The 16,170-nt window shown below is 32.3% G+C and overlaps 2 protein-coding genes across 6 annotated transcripts; both read left to right on the forward strand.

The window, feature by feature from the left end:
• The first annotated feature begins 578 nt into the window (after nt 1-578).
• Nucleotides 579-3,688, forward strand: LOC107952124 (DET1- and DDB1-associated protein 1). 4 transcript variants are annotated; one of them, XM_041086163.1, is made up of 5 exons: nt 584-898; nt 1,971-2,031; nt 2,154-2,293; nt 3,255-3,301; nt 3,422-3,688. In XM_041086163.1, exons 1-5 carry the CDS (start codon nt 812-814, stop codon nt 3,423-3,425), a joined length of 339 nt encoding a protein of 112 aa, XP_040942097.1. In that variant the 5' UTR covers nt 584-811; the 3' UTR covers nt 3,426-3,688. The 4 variants fall into 4 exon arrangements, with proteins under 4 accessions (XP_016742892.1, XP_040942097.1, XP_016742891.1 ...); XM_016887403.2 differs by lacking the exon at nt 3,255-3,301 and having other exon boundaries at nt 579-898; nt 2,154-2,173; XM_016887402.2 differs by lacking the exon at nt 2,154-2,293 and having other exon boundaries at nt 3,240-3,301.
• Nucleotides 3,689-4,229: 541 nt separating this feature from the next.
• Nucleotides 4,230-10,982, forward strand: LOC107952123 (2-C-methyl-D-erythritol 2,4-cyclodiphosphate synthase, chloroplastic). Of its 2 annotated transcripts, none has more exons than XM_016887400.2 (3): nt 4,230-4,760; nt 4,884-5,014; nt 10,563-10,982. In XM_016887400.2, the coding sequence occupies exons 1-3, from the start codon at nt 4,418-4,420 to the stop codon at nt 10,794-10,796; spliced, it is 708 nt and encodes a 235-aa protein (XP_016742889.1). In that variant the 5' UTR covers nt 4,230-4,417; the 3' UTR covers nt 10,797-10,982. The 2 variants fall into 2 exon arrangements, with proteins under 2 accessions (XP_016742889.1, XP_040942095.1); XM_041086161.1 differs by having other exon boundaries at nt 4,293-4,760; nt 4,887-5,014.
• Nucleotides 10,983-16,170: the final 5,188 nt, after the last annotated feature.

The following is a 16,170-nucleotide window of genomic DNA, read 5'->3' on the forward strand; positions in this document are numbered from 1 at the left end:
AATTGTTAATATTAATAATTTTTATTAAATTTGTTGGTGTAATATTTAAAAATAAAAAAATCTTACTTAATAACCATACAAATTAACTTGAATTTAATTAAAATAATAATATTAAGAGTTGAATTTCCGCTTAAAATTTGTATATCACTAATTAATAAAAAATTTTAAATATAAATTATTTATTTATTATTTTTATATTAATTTCAAGAGATATATTTAAAGGCTCAATTCACATTCCACTATTTTTATTTATATTTAATGATGTATTTAATTAACAATTTTATTATATATTCTAATTAATTTTTTTAACATCATTTTTAAAATTACTCACAACTCCTCTTAATTCATCAATTATAAATAATATTTATATCAATTAAGCTGAGATTGAATCCACATCTCCTCAATATATTTTACTAACAAACCGATGTAATATTCATATCTAATTTTTTCAAGTTTTTTTAATAATATATTTAAAAATTTAAGTGTACTTTACTCTTACCAAATGTCATGGTAAATTTAATTTCAAGACTTCGGAAAAGAAATTATAAATAATTATTTTAATACAACTGTTTATTATTAATTAAATAAATTATAGAAGAATTTTGAAGTCCCCAGAGTTAGCGGGGATCCATGCTAGTTATATAAACATCAATTTACCCATTAATGATCCAGCATCAGCACAAAGAAGGCTGATTCTAGAACCGGGTCAGCCATTGTCCTTGTTTACTCTCTCTTGGCCGGGTTTTCTTTGTAATCTCCGGCGATTTTTTGGGTGCAAGCCACAAAACCAGCAATTTTTTCTTCTTTTCCGATGATGGGGTCTATGCTCGGTGACCTGCCGTCATTTGACCCCCACAACTTCAGCCAACTTCGTCCCTCCGATCCTTCTAATCCTTCTGTAAGTAACCTCATAATCCCTTTTAACCTAACCCCATTTTCCATAACATGTGAATTTTGTTTCTGGGTTTGAATTGCAATGAATTAATCCCCACATGCAGTTTAGATAAATAGTGAAAAACCTTTTACATTTTTATGTTTAGGTTTCTGGGTTTACCCTGATATGATGTTATCTGTTTGTTTTTTTTTTTTGAAAAGTATTTATTATTCATGAATTTCGGACCTTAATTGTCAGATCTTTTTGGATAAAGTTGTTTGTGGTTACAAATGAATAGGGGTTTAATTTGAAATGTTTCATAGAATTCCAACTCTGGTATTCCTACACTTTGGTTTTTTTTTAATGGTTTGCATTGCAAGATATATTTATTATTTAGATGTTGATTAATCTAATTGATTGTTGTGTAATGTTTCTATATGAAGCATGTAAATAATGCTAATACTTGTTATTATTTGTTTGCTAAAGTTATAATTATATGTTCACACAAGGATCATGCTTTTTTTTTTTTTTTGCATGGGATGATGATGGAGTTTCCTTTAAGACTTCAAGTTCATGCTTTAGAAGCTTTATTATCTTGCTGTGTATGTGGTAGTTTTAGTTCTTAGAGCTGGTTCTTAACAATGGTAACAAAGACAAGTTCTATGATTAAGACACAAATGAGAATTTGTTTCTATGTGGGTATACACATGGATAGACAACTAGATATTTAGACGTATTGGTATTTATGTATTGGTTTTTTTGTTCCAATGGTTTACAGTGGTTCCTTGCCTATCTGTTTAACCATTTTTGAGTAAAAGCTTAGACTGGTTGAAAGGTCGAAATGGTTTAAAAAAAAAAAACAATTTTCACCTTCCCTTCTATCTTTTTGAGCTATTTCAGCATGTGAGATGCTATAATATTCATGGAGTTCATATTGAGCTCCTCTATGTTTTAATCTGAACAGTTATATTATGACAAATGAGTCTTTTTGCTGTCATTGGTTAGCCTTTAACTAAAATTACAGACTTCCCTTGTATGGATTTTATTTTGCTTGAACATTTTCGGGGCATAATTTGCTTGAAGTTTTTTTTGCTAGAAAGTGGTACCTACCACCTACCGCCCCACACATAGCCGGACTTCTCCACCTCCTGATCAAGGTATCGAACATTTCCCTTTCCGTTCATTTTTTCTTTCTATCAGATTTCTTGATTGGTAGTGATTTGGTTCATCAGTCTAACTTTGGATGACACTGAGCAGCAAAGTGTTTTGGATATTTCAGGTTCAAATCACAACAAATTGGTATTGAAGTCAATTATTAGAAATCAATTGGTGTTGTTTTTCGTAATAGCTTTTGGTAATGCTAGCATTACCAAGAGCTTTGGTGTGAGAATGTCATTGAAGATGGATGAAAAATTCAATGTTAGAAAAGTAGTCTTATTACGGTTCTTTCTTGTTTCAAGTTTTTTTGATTGGTTAAACTCAGTTTATCAGTCTAATTTCTAAGTGGATTACTTTTAGCAGCTTCTGCTTCAATGTGTTTTGGATATTTTTGGTCTGAATCCTTGAAAACTGGGGTCGAGCAAATTCTTGGAAAATGATTGGCTTTGTTGTTCATAATGTCTTTCAATCTAGCACTAGGAAGAGTTTGATGCGGGATGATGTCGAATATGGATGTCAACTAATTTGATGGTAGAAAAGATTTTAGCCTTTGTCATGTAAAAATAGAGTTGTTCTTATCTCCTTCTCAATAGCCATTGTTGTGTAAGATAAACTCTTACACGCCAAACGCTACAATATTTTTTACTGTCAAATTTGTTAACATCCATCTTTGATGTCATCCTTTTACCCAAACACTTGCTAATCTTAAGATTATCGAAAGCCATGACGAAATGATTGTTATTGCACCCGAACTCTTGCTAGTCTTAAGATTATGGATAAGCTCACACCACAAAATGCCTCAACCGGATTCCCAAGTGTTTCTCATTAGCTAACGATAGTACACAACTAAAACCTGACCCAAGAGACAATTTACGAAACTTAAAATCTTATCTTTTCATTCTTTTCATTTTCACTCTCTCATCCCTCTGCCAAAACCAAGCATCAGTGCACCCCTACCATCTTTAATTGTCAACAACCAACTTCATCTCCCAATTGCCAACTTGTCTTACACTTTGCAAACTTCTTTAGTTGAAAATTTCAGCTAGTTTCGATAAATATAAAGTTACTAGTGATTGAAATTGCATTATGATGCAAAATGTCACAGCTCATTGGCTAAATCCTTGAGTTTTTAAGTTGAATACGATTTTTAGTTCACCTTTGAACAGCTTCTTTATTTGAGACTGACTTCTGAAGCACTTTTTTACTGTTATAACTACCGAAGCCAAGAATATACTTATTAGAAATTTTTACCAGCGTGCCGAGGAGAAGGTCAGTAATTCATTTATGATTTTCCATGGTCATAGTTTGAAACTCATAGACACATGCATAAACTTTGAGAGTGAGCGTGTTGATACTTCATTTTGATTCTTACTGCCGTTCTCATTGCAGTTGAGACCGAAGAGAGCTGCTACTGAACACCCAACACCGGAACATGGATGCAAGCAACCTAGGGCATCCACCACATAGTCATAATGAGATTTTCTTTTGGTTTTTCAATGCTCATCTAAATGTATCTTCTCATATCAAATGCGTGTTGTAGAATCTGTGAGGAAAGTTGCTTTGCACATTGTTGTTAATCAGGATGCCATGCTTGTGCATTGTATGTGTACAAATTAAACTCATAGGTTAATCAATAACAAGAACTGTTGTTATGTTTCTGCATTCTCTTCTGGGTATTATTAATTCTTGTCGGCATGGCATGGATTGTTGAAATGCTAAATCATGTATGCTCCTTTAAGAACACAAGATCTCATCTTATAATGACAAGTAAAAATGCATCTTTAGGTAAACCCCAGGTTTGAAAATATGAATTGGGCCTTTGGAGCTCCCTGTTTTTACTATCCATAAAAACAAAGGAAAGGGGATGGTCCAACAGGTGGAAATGAAAATGAATGAACTTTGATTGGTTGCCGCATGTGTGTATTAAAAAAATATGTAGAGAAAAGGGAGCACTAATTTATGGCCACAAATACCCAAAAGGGTTGATGTCACAGTTAGCCCCTAAACTTTTATTCAATATGCAATGTGGTATCTATGCAAAGAAAATGTCTAATTTGATACTTGCCTCAAAACGTTTAATTTGCACACTGAGTTGGCAGCAACAAATAAATTAACGCTACGTGTCGTTACAAAATAATACGGGTATCAAATTGGGCATTTCCTTTATATAGGTATCACATTGCTTATTGAAAAAAAGTTCAGGGGCCAACTGTGACATTAACCCTACCCAAAAATAAACAAAAGCGAAACCCAAAAAAACCAGAGTCAACAAAGATAGTCGAACCAAGTTCACAAAAACGAAACCCCAAAAAATAAAAAACAGAGTCAACAAAGATTTTCGAACCAAGTTCACGAAAAACAGAGCCCCTTCTCTGCATAGGCGCGATGGCCACTTGCTTTTACAGTTGTTCTCTGATTCCAGAAAGACCCACCTCCGGCTCAGTCTTAAACAAGTACAGTTTGTTGCCAAATCCTCGTATCTCGATCACCCGACGTTATGCTACCCTTGTTTCTTCTTCTTCATCATCTTTCAGGCTTCGAGCTTCAGTTTCATCAGCTGCTACTTCAACTGCAGTCGATGGAACCATCTCCTCCACCAAACCTTCCAAGTCTTTGCCTTACAGAGTGGGTCATGGATTCGACCTTCATCGTTTGGAGCCTGGCTACCCTTTGATCATTGGTGGGATTGATATTCCTCATGATAGAGGCTGTGAAGCTCATTCTGATGGTATTTTTTAATTCCCTACACTTTTGGGTAGTTTAAATTTATAAACATCTTCCCCATTTTTATCTCGAATTTGTATCTCTATTTAAAATTGCCACTTTTGCATTTGGGATTAATATGCTGTAGGAGATGTACTGCTTCATTGTGTTGTGGATGCAATATTGGGAGGTTTAGGGCTACCTGATATAGGGCAAATATTTCCAGACTCTGATCCCAAGTGGAAAGGAGCTCCATCTTCAGTTTTCATTAAAGAAGCTGTGAGTATTTCTTTAATGTAGATTCTATTTATTTAATTTCCTGGGGTGTTTATTTTCCAATGGATGCTTTGAGCCTTTGATATGTAAAGTCTTTGATAAGCAATAAATGTTCCTTCAGAATATAGCTTAATTTATTTATTATTGAATGGGATTAAGCTTTTAGAATTGTGATAAACTGATATGCATCTAGTCTGCAAAGTGATTCTCTATGCAGATGCTCCTTATAAACATGATTTTTGACTTTAAAGTTAGGCTAAATGCTTGGTTTGGGACTAAACCTTGGAGGCACTGAGTGAATAAGAGTGAAATGTTTGAAGCTGGTCTTTTGAGAGGATTAAATCTGAGAGCTTCCCAAAAAACCCAAATCAACAATAGCTTCCCAAACCTCCATAAAAAACATTACTGTGGAATTGATATAATAATTGAAGTTATAAGAATCCTGTCTTGGGTAACATAGTTGAAGTTGAATAATCTGTTTGTCTTGGAATGAATGGTGGTAGTACTAGTACATCCTTGCCCAAGCAATTCAAGTATCCTTTTCTAGCTGAAATCATGAGTGATACCGTTGTCTTGGGTTCGGGCTATGTTAGACTTTAAAACTTGAATCCTTTTACTTCGTTTTTATAAATTGGTTTTCTTTAAGTATAAACTGGTTGGAGTTTGGTTGGTTTGTTGCATATTAAGGTTTCTTGTTTATCAGTAATTCATTCCTTAATGATTTTTAATTCTCTTTTATCATTCTATTGTTTTGCTGAATGGGATATAAGATATAAAAGATTCAGCATTCAAAAGTATTATTGCTATATAATTATTTCAAGTTCAGCTTTAAAGTTACCGAGAATTTTCTAATTAAGTTTTGTTTACAATAGAGTTATGAGGTATTTTGTACAAAGGATCTACATTTTTTTTATTTTAACCATGCCATGCCTTTTTTGTCTATGTAGATGCTTGTTCTTTTATTACTAACACTTCTATCAATAGTAGTTGCAGGAAATACATTCACCCCTTGGGAACAACTTTCCACACTAAAAAAGCTGCGGAAGTAATCTTAGGAACAACTAACCTTGGGAACCATATTATGTAAGGAACAACTAACTTTTGGAATGGCATTATGGTGGGAACACTTTGGAGCTAACCTTGGAAGGTTGGCAGGATTCTTGGGTTGCTCCACCATTGGGATGTCTTGGAGGCTCAAAATACGAGCATTGTTAAGAAATACACTTCTTAACCTTTCTCTGAAATATGAGTGCTTCCTTTCCTGGTTAAACGGAATGTACACTTGTACCTGAACATACAAGTAATACTATGTTTACCAGAAATAATACGTGAGTATAACTACCACCTAATTTTGTAATCGCCTAATTTCTTAGAAGCACATTTACTAGTTTCTCTCAATTCCACTACCCATTACTTTAACAGGTTCACTCCCACTTCTCTCTACAACCGCTCCTTAATAACTTCCTTCTAAGGCCTATAAATAGAGTCTTGAACATTTCATTTAGGAGCTTTTGATCTTTTGGCAAACTTGAGTATTCTCTCTATTATTGTTACAACCACACAACCTTCACTGTCCTTGACTGTTTATCACTTCCATCATCATGAGCTGCCGCCTCACTTGTTTTCCAAAGTTTGCTCCAATCTTCATCTCGACCATCTTTTCACGGCATCTTGTTTTCCTAGCTTGTAATGTCTCCTCACCTTAACAAAAGAGTCCTCTACAGTCTGTATATGTTCTTTTCTTTCTCTTATTTGAACTCGGTGGTTTCAAACAAATCTCAAAACATGTTTGCAAACCTGATAGTTTGAAACTCCAAGAGCTTCACATATTAAGTTAGCTTTAGGATTGATGCACCTCGTTACAGAGAACACAAAAAAGATCGAAAGAAGAAAAGAAAAGAGAGAAAACAAAGAAGAGAGAAGATGAAAATTTCATTCAACCAATTCCGTAACTACCTCATTCCCTTCCCTGCTGCTGAAAAGGAAAGAATTGGCCATTACCAAAATCAGTTGGGTAAGTTGTTACACGACAGCTATAGCTTTTCCCAAGCTAAAACTCACGTTTCATTAAAATTTAAACGCACAGTAGTTACCAAAACGTAGCGTTCTACTACTAGTTAACTGACTATTTTTTTCCTTGTTTTTAGTTTCCTACCGTAACAAATACTCCCTCCCTCAAAAGATCCTTGTCCTCAAAGATTAAAGGTAGGGAATTTTCTCTGCAGCTGTTGTAGGGACTCTCAGGTAGCATCTTCTGGAAACGTGTTGGTCCATTCCACCAGCACTTCAATGACTGTCTGGTTGCCCCTCTTGACCATACATCTTTCTAGAATGCAAGCAGGCTCCTTAAGCATAGCCCCATTAGCACCTACCACTGGTAAAGTAGATTGAACTGAAGTCTTTCCAGTATGCTTCTTAAGTTGAGAAACATGGAAGGTAGGGTGAATACAAGAAACCAGTAGAAGCTTGGATTGGACTGGCAATAGGAACCGGTTTAACCAGTGAAGAAGATCTACGTGGTACATTAAGGGGTCAAGATGGATTACCGAGACTCATAAAAAGACTCTTCTTATGGGAATCGAGGAGAATGCCCTCTACTTGTCTAGCAATTAGGAAGCCCTCTACCAATGACTTAGGCTTAAACAACTGTAGATATTGACCAATCTCTAACTTCAAATTACTGGTAAAAATACTTAAAACATATGATTCAGACAATTGGAGCTGGTTCAAAAGACTTACAAATGCATCATGGAACTGCTTAAATGATCCATGTTGCTTCAAGGAGACCAGGTCAGTCATGGGATCTCGAAACAAACTGGATCCAAATCATTCTTTCAAGCTATGTGCATAGCAGGTCCAATTCAATAGATGTAGTCCTTCCTGTTTTTGGGTGTAAAAATGGTGTCAACCGAGTGCTCTCCTTTTAGATGAAGCATTGCAATCCTAACCTTGGAAGTATCTGTCACACCTTCTGCCTCAAAGTACTGCTCTAACTTGGACCACCATCCTCTAAAATTGAAGCTATCAAACTTGGGGCATTCAAGCTTGTGAGACAAGGAATTCCAATCTAAAAGACTTGAACGCGAAGGAGTTCCTGAACTTCCCAGTTCCAGCATAGGATGAGCATCCAAAGGGTCCCTGGAAGGAAAACTAGGTGAAGCATCTGCCAAAATACTTTTCCCTTTATCTTGAGCAGCCAAATTACTCACAGCAGGAGTTGGATTGCCCAAGTATTGCTCAAACAGATTTTGTAACTTAGACTGTATCTCCCCTCTGAAATCGTCCTTCAGTTCCTTCAGCTGAGTGTCCAGCTTGGCATACCACTGCAGCAACTCGCCATGAAGCTTGGCAACCTCTTATTGAAGATGACCGACATCCTTTTGTAAGTGAGTAGTGACCCCATCACCAGCCATGGAGGATCGGCAGGCTCTGATACCCTTGATGCACCTCGTTACAGAGAAAATGGAAAAGATTGGAAGAAGAAAAGAAAAAAGAGAAAACAGAGAAGAAGAGAGAAGAGGAAAATTTCATTCAACCAATTCCATAACTGCCTCATTCCCTTCCCTACTGCTAAAAAGGAAAGAATTGGCCGTTACCAAAATCAGTTGGGAAAGCTGTTACACGGCAGCTGTAGCTTTTCCCAAGCTAAAACTCAACGTTTCATTAAAACTTAACGCACCGTTTTCATTAACAGTGGTTACCAAAATGCAGCGTTCTACTACTAGTTAACTGACTATTTTTTTCCTTGTTTTTAGTTTCCTACCGCAACAGTTTCAAAAGGAAATTAACCTGTTTTTCTTTTTCAGATTTAATGTTCCCCAATTTTTTGGGAACTTTGAGGATTTTAGGTTGAAGAAGACTGAATAAATTAGTTTTCTTTTGCATTAATCTATTTTCATTCAATTCCAACTTGGTATTGTTATATTTAAAAGAAATTACATGTCAATTTAAATAAAGTCATGTTTGCTTAAATTTGTTATACCAGTACAAGGGTGGTGTGTGTGTGTACCACAATTGTTTGCAAAACTCCTTATTGAGTAGTTCTGAAAAGGTTTGACCCTTGTTCACTCAATGTCTCAGAGGTTTAACCCCAAATTGAGCGCCTTAAAAGTTTAGGGAAAATATAAATTTCTAAAATTTGATGCTTCTAAGAGAATATACCGAGTATGATATTGCTTTACTGCAGAGTCATGTGAAATCTATGACACTTTGTTTGATGTTGGCTTCACCAACTATGATGCAAAGAACCTTTCATCAAAACAGCCTAATTCTTTTGTGGTTGCAAAATGAAGCAATTTTATTTCGATTAAAGTATGGCTTGCATGCACATTTTTATATACCTATCATGCATATTATGGTTAAATGCTGATGTCAATCTTGACTGTAAAGTGAAATGCTAATACATCTTATGCATGTGGTTTTATATAAAGCATAGCATAGAGGAGGAACTGTTACTGAATCTGAATCTACATGTATACTGCATTGTTCAGTGAAGAAACAAACTTATCGAAGTGTTCCTCCAATGCCACTGCTCCCCAACTCTTAGTTCTACTTTCTTCTCACTGATTTGGCATTCTAAAAGTTCAACTAATGTTTGATTGCCCTTATATTGGTAGGATAGTCCCCTCTTTAAGCTGACCGGCATAAGCAAGAACGATTAACAAATTAGCAAGGTTAAACAAATTATAAAGCGGGGGTGTACTGATAACCATGATTGTCTTGAAATATAGATGTAGATGATCCATTAACTGATTTGTTTCAATATATAGACATTTGTTCCCCTTCTGCTGATTTAGATTTTAGATCGTAGTAGTAAATAGCCAAGAGCAAGGATCCACTTACACTAGCATGAAACTAAAATAGTTTCACCCTTCTGTAGCATTTTGTGTGATCAATATTTTTATAATCCAGTTGTCATATTTTATGTTCTATTCATGTAGATCATGCATTTAAGTTTTAGTAAATTGAAAATGTTTAAATATTTCTTTGATGTAAAAACTTTCAACTGCTAAATAGAAATTAATAAAAACAATATTCTTGACCGATATGATAGAGGTATTGGATTGATTCAAAACGTTATGTGCATAAAAGTATGATTATATTGATAAATTCAGTAGTTGGATTGTTAAATATTAGTCGTATAGAAAGATATGAAAGCGTGTAACACTAGTTTTGTTTTATATTGATGTAAATAAATCTCTCAGTAACTAGAAGAATGATCCACTCCACTTACACTAATATAAAACTATTTTAGTTTTACAGATTTCCACGATTAGTATTTTTAGCAATGTATATCTTTTGAAGGACTCCCTGGTTAAGTTCATTCATATCATTATGCTAGCTAAAATCTGAAAGAAACCCTTACTATCTGCAAACTAAAATGAATTGAAGAGCTTCTCTGTTTTTCTTTTTTTCTTTCACTGCCTAAGTTGGTCATGCTAGGCAGGCCATCATTGCTTATATCATCTATTTTAGGAATATATACTCGATTTTAGCATTTCAGACTCTTTATATTAACCATGCTTATCTTCCGTGACATCGTTCTTTTCAGGTGAGACTCATGCATGAGGCAGGTTACGAGATTGGAAACCTAGATGCCACCTTAATTCTTCAAAGACCGAAACTGAGTCCACACAAGGGAGTTATCAAAGCCAATTTGTCTGAGCTTCTAGGCGCCGACCCATCTGTCATCAATCTTAAAGCCAAGACTCACGAGAAGGTTGACAGCCTTGGTGAGAATCGAAGTATTGCAGCACACACTGTGGTCTTACTCATGAGGAAGTAAATACTGGTATCGAATAGCATTGTTGTTTACTGTCGTAGACAACTCCCTGTATTCAGTTGGATCCGAACTTGAGCAATAAATTATATGTTTCGACCCACAGTTTCCAAATCGGTCATTGGTCTATGAAAGTTTGTCAAAGACTCGACATTACAAAGATAAATTTATTTTAAAATTCCATGTGTTCAATTCCTACTTTTACTGCCTTTCACGTGTTCAACTTCCACCTGTTCCTATATTTGAATTTTGAATCATTCGCAAGTTCTACATTAAATCATCAAATACATCTCCTTCATTTGAATTTTGAATCATTCGCAAGTTCTACATTAAATCATCGAATACATCAACACCATGATTTTCACATGATTATTTCATCAATGTTTTTTCTTTTCACTGTTTTTCAAATATTGTTTGCTGCATGTAAAAACTTATCTCTTTTGGGTTCACATCATGTTACCATACATCAATCATCAATTTTAGAACTCTTTCTACCCTTTTTTGATTAAATAACGTAATTCATTTATCACTATAGAATTATTTTTGTATTATTGAGTGGCATCCACAGCAATAAATTGCTTAGACCATTTCAAAGTCATGGTTTTTAAGAGATTTTTCAAATATCCAATGTGTAGTTGTGGCCGTAGAGGCTTTTGAACGCAACTCATTAAGGAGGAATCAAAGGTTTTGACTTAAAAAGAACCAAGTGGGGGTGGAAAATGGGACACCATTGAAGGCTTCAAAGTTTTAAGCTCTTCACTTCTCTGACCATTATCTCCACTCCCTCCACCTTAAGCCTCCTCTAAGGCTGACAATGTGTGTGAAATTGAGACCTACTTAAAACCTCCGGCCACCTAGTATATCTATGTCTTGTTTTTATTTCGATTTCATCACATGTTTTTCCTTGTAGAACAGACATATCCCACTAACTTGGAAAAAAGAAAAAAACTCAAAATATTTGCAAACTAAATCAACAATTAGACTATGTAAAACAGTCGGTCAAGCATCAATTTAATTAATGAAAATTATGGGAAAATTTCAAAAAAAAAAAGTTTATGATTTATAAATATATCTATCCGGTTTTTTACTATTTTATAATTAAATTAAAAATTAACTTTTAAAAAACTATGTATGTTATTTTGGTGATATGATCATTTGTAGCCAAGCTCATTCTATCAAATAAATATTTTATTGTTTGAACTTTAAAGACAAAATTATTGGAAAAGATAGCTTTAACCTCGAAAGATATTTACGAACCATAAAATGAGATACGAAGAATATCTTGATCCCCCCCAAAAAAATGAATACTAATAGTTCTTGCTCATGTATTATCGATAACGAATAGTGTAATCAAAGTTAAACATTTTAATTATCCGAAACGAAGATTTTAATTAAGAGATTCATAAATGATGATAGAAATGTTATAGTTATTCATATTGTATTTTTCGTTATGAATAGTAACAAAGATTATTTATAAACTTAAATTAATCGAAATTCAATCTAATTTTTAATTATTCAAACAATAAATTTAAAATAATTTATTTTCCGAACATATAATTTTAAATTCAGTAGAAATCATATACAATTTTAAAAATCTAAATTGAAAGGCAATGAGTAAAATTGGAGCATCGGAAGACCAAAACATAAACATTTAAGAAACGTAATGTTGTTTTCAATTTTTTATATTTAGAGAAAACCATAGTCTATAATCATAAACAGAAGTTTGTATAATGTCAAAGATAGCAAAACAATGTCATAAATATGAATTCAATGGCGGCAGTTGGAGAAAATTGAAAGTAAAAGAATAAGTACTCAAATATTTGTTTTAGTTAAAGAGACCTTGAAGACTACTCCATTCAACTCCTTTGAAATTTCAACCGCAGGGTTAGGTTAGGTGAGAAAATTGTAGGAAATGGGTCTTAAATGCACGAAGAAATTATTTTATAACGGGTAAACTACAAAATTAGTTTTTTTTTCCTCAGATTGCATTTTAGTCATTTATGTTTGAAATGTTACATTTTGGTCACTTACATTATCGTTTTGTTAAGAATTAGTCACTCACTGTTAAGCTCCGTTACCTCCTTAACGGCAGTCCTACATGGCAGTCCAAATGGGTTTTAAATGTTAATTTGGATGTCTAGTTGCTGGGATGAAAATAGGTTTTTATTAAATAAATTTAATTTGGATTGCCATGTAGGACATTCAAGTTGACATTTAAAACCCATTTGGACTACCACGTAGGATCAGCGTTAGGAAGGTAAATGAGCTTAAAGGCAGAGTGACCACTCCATAACAAAACAATTGTAAGTGACTAAAATGTAATATTTCAAACATAAGTGACTAAAATATAATCCAAGACAAATAAAAGTGACTAATTTTATTGTTTACCCTTCTATAAATGGTTTATATAACTTTTACCTTCTAAACTTAGCAATTATATCTACTTTAGTATGTATATGTGTGTATATATACATTTGTTATTTTTGGTACTTGAATTTGACAGTAAAAATTATTTTAAATGATAATATGATACAATCTCGGAGTATCACATCATTAAACTAAGTTTAGAGATCAAAATAGAAAAAAATAAGTGGATAAATTGCTATATTATTAACTTTTTAAAAAAAATGTGTAAAAATTATTTTATAAAAGTGATAGTAATATACTTTGGGTTCAAAATGAATGAGCTATTAATCAATCAACCTAGCAGACAGAATTATGTTCATTAGCTGGTTGTAATACCACAAACTCTTGAATAAAATAGAAGATTTATGTATCAAACAAAAGGGATGTATACCTATAAAAATAACATTATTGTATAGTTGCTCTCTGAAAAGAAAAAAACACATTATTGTGTAGTTGTGTGTATTCCAACTGTACTAAAAATGACAATCAAGAAATAAAATTATAAAAAAAAAAAAAACCGAAAATAAAAGTGAAATTGATTCCACGGTTTGCATGCTTCCTTTGTTTCTCGTATGGATAACATAACATTAAAAAAAAAAACATTTTTAAATTTTCAGATACGATTTTTAAAACGTTATATCATGAAATACATGTAATAACGGTTATATTTTATAAGAAATCAAATTTTGTTTTCAATCTTAAGACATAAATTTAGTTATTATACTTTTATTAACTAAATTTTAGTGTTTATAATTTTCGAATTTTAAAATTTTAATTTTATCCAAATAGTAATATGTTAATTTATATTCTTTATTTTTAAAGTCTTATACAAAAATTATATTATTACATGTTTAATTTTATTCCAGCTAGCTATTGCCACATAATACTTACAAAAAAAAATTAAAGTTATACTAATTAACAAATTTAATAGTTATAATTTTATTTTAAGATTAAAATTTTAAATATTAAAAAATATAAATATTAGAAATGATCAAATTAGAAAATAAGAGTAACTAAATGCATAACTAATTAACAATACGAAACCAATAACAAAATTTGACTTTACAAATTTAATTGGTACTACCGTTTAAGTGAAATTTGAAATTTGAAATTTCAAAATTTGAAATTAAATTAAAGTAGAAAAAACTAAATTTTGCAATTTATACACAATACATGTAATAATAATAAGATTAGACCAAACAGAGTTGAATTATTCTGTAGAGGAAGGGGCCATAAAATTATTACAAGTAGGAGATAAGCAAGATTGTGACATTGTACTGAATCTGATTCAGCTTCTGCCACTTTTGACATAAGGGGCATTTTTTTTTTTGATGTTTCCAGTCCTCCTAAATTGTCCAAATCATGTCGGTCACTCATTTACTAATTAATTTAATTGTCGGCGATCATGTATTTAGCTTACGGACACAGTGTATCATCTCTTGCCTTATGTCGGTATTTGCTAATTGCAGGTGTCCACTCCACTAAACCCACTAATTTTCTTTTTAGTCCCTTGACACCATCATCAGTTTAAGCAAGATTTTGAATCCAAATATGCACATGGAATAGCTAAAAGTGGATGGCCGGAAGGGTAAGAGTAACAATATGAAAGGTTTTTAACTATACCATCACATAAGATGGTTGAAATTTTGATGTTATTTAAGTTATTCGGATTGGAGTTAATTAATGAAAGTTATCATATAAAATAATTTGGAATTATTGGTAATTTAATATTGATTAAGTGAGGTATGTAAAGTGTACCTACGCATGGTAACGTGTGTGTGCGTACCTGGTTTTGAAGATTTTGGAATCCACAATGAATAAAGTAACTTGTGGAAGTGGAAAATGTTGGTTGAGCTGTGTGCATATAAAGTCAAAAATTACATGAGAAAACCCAATAAATGTTTGTAATAAATTGAATTTAATTTCTGGTATGTTGATCTGCATTTTTTTTCTAAGAGCATAATCCCATAGTTGAAAACTAAGGACGTTGATTTTCTTTCAAAGCAATTATAATAACTAAAAATATTATCGAAAATTATGTAATTAGAATATATATAAGTTTACATATAAAATATAACAAATAATAATACGTATCATTTGAAAATAATAATAATAAGTATGAAATTAGAATAAAAAAAGTTTAAATTGTGAGTAAAAAGAAATTAAATAGGTAAATACATTAGATTAAAAATAATAAATGTACTTCGATTATTTATCATGGTATTGTCATTTTTCTATAGCACATTAAAAGGTTATCATGTTAGTGAAAAGAAAGTTCTATATTAAAAAACTAACTATTGATTTTGTAACGACCCGATAACCACAGGTGTTGGCAAGTGTATTTTTGAGACTTTGTTACCTTAAATCAAACTCGTAAATATTTATTAAAAATATTTACGAAGCTAGTTGTGTGGCTAATTAGGTTTTGGCTAGGTGAATTTGCATGAATTAAGAGTAATTAGGTAATTAGGTATAATGACTAAATTGCATAAAGGGTGAAAGTTGAATTATAGATTTAAAAAAATTAAAGAGACCAAAGAAGGAATTATGCCATGGCTTATAAATGATATAGATATTTATAAATTTATTATATATTATAATATAAAACTTTAATATTTAAGTATGTATAATATATTACATAATAATAAAACAAATAAATAAAAGAAAAAAGAAATAGAAAAAGAAACAAAGCAAAACTAAACAGGAAAGAAAGAAAGAAAAAAGAAAGAAAAAGAGAAAGAAGAAAGAAATCCACGGGGTTAGGGGTTTCAATTGTTTAAAGTTCAATTGGTTAGTCAATTTAGTCTCTTTTTCTTGTAATTTTTATGATTTTAAAATTTCAATGTTAAATCCTACTCAATCTATGTCAAAATTTTAAATATTATTAAGTTTTTAAGTGTTGTTAATGTTGAATAATTTTAGTATTGGGGATTAAATTAATAGATTTTTAAGTTAGAAATGAAAAAGGATTAAA

The sequence above is a fragment of the Gossypium hirsutum genome, chromosome A02 (assembly GCF_007990345.1).
Source record: "Gossypium hirsutum isolate 1008001.06 chromosome A02, Gossypium_hirsutum_v2.1, whole genome shotgun sequence".
NCBI lineage: Eukaryota > Viridiplantae > Streptophyta > Magnoliopsida > Malvales > Malvaceae > Gossypium > Gossypium hirsutum.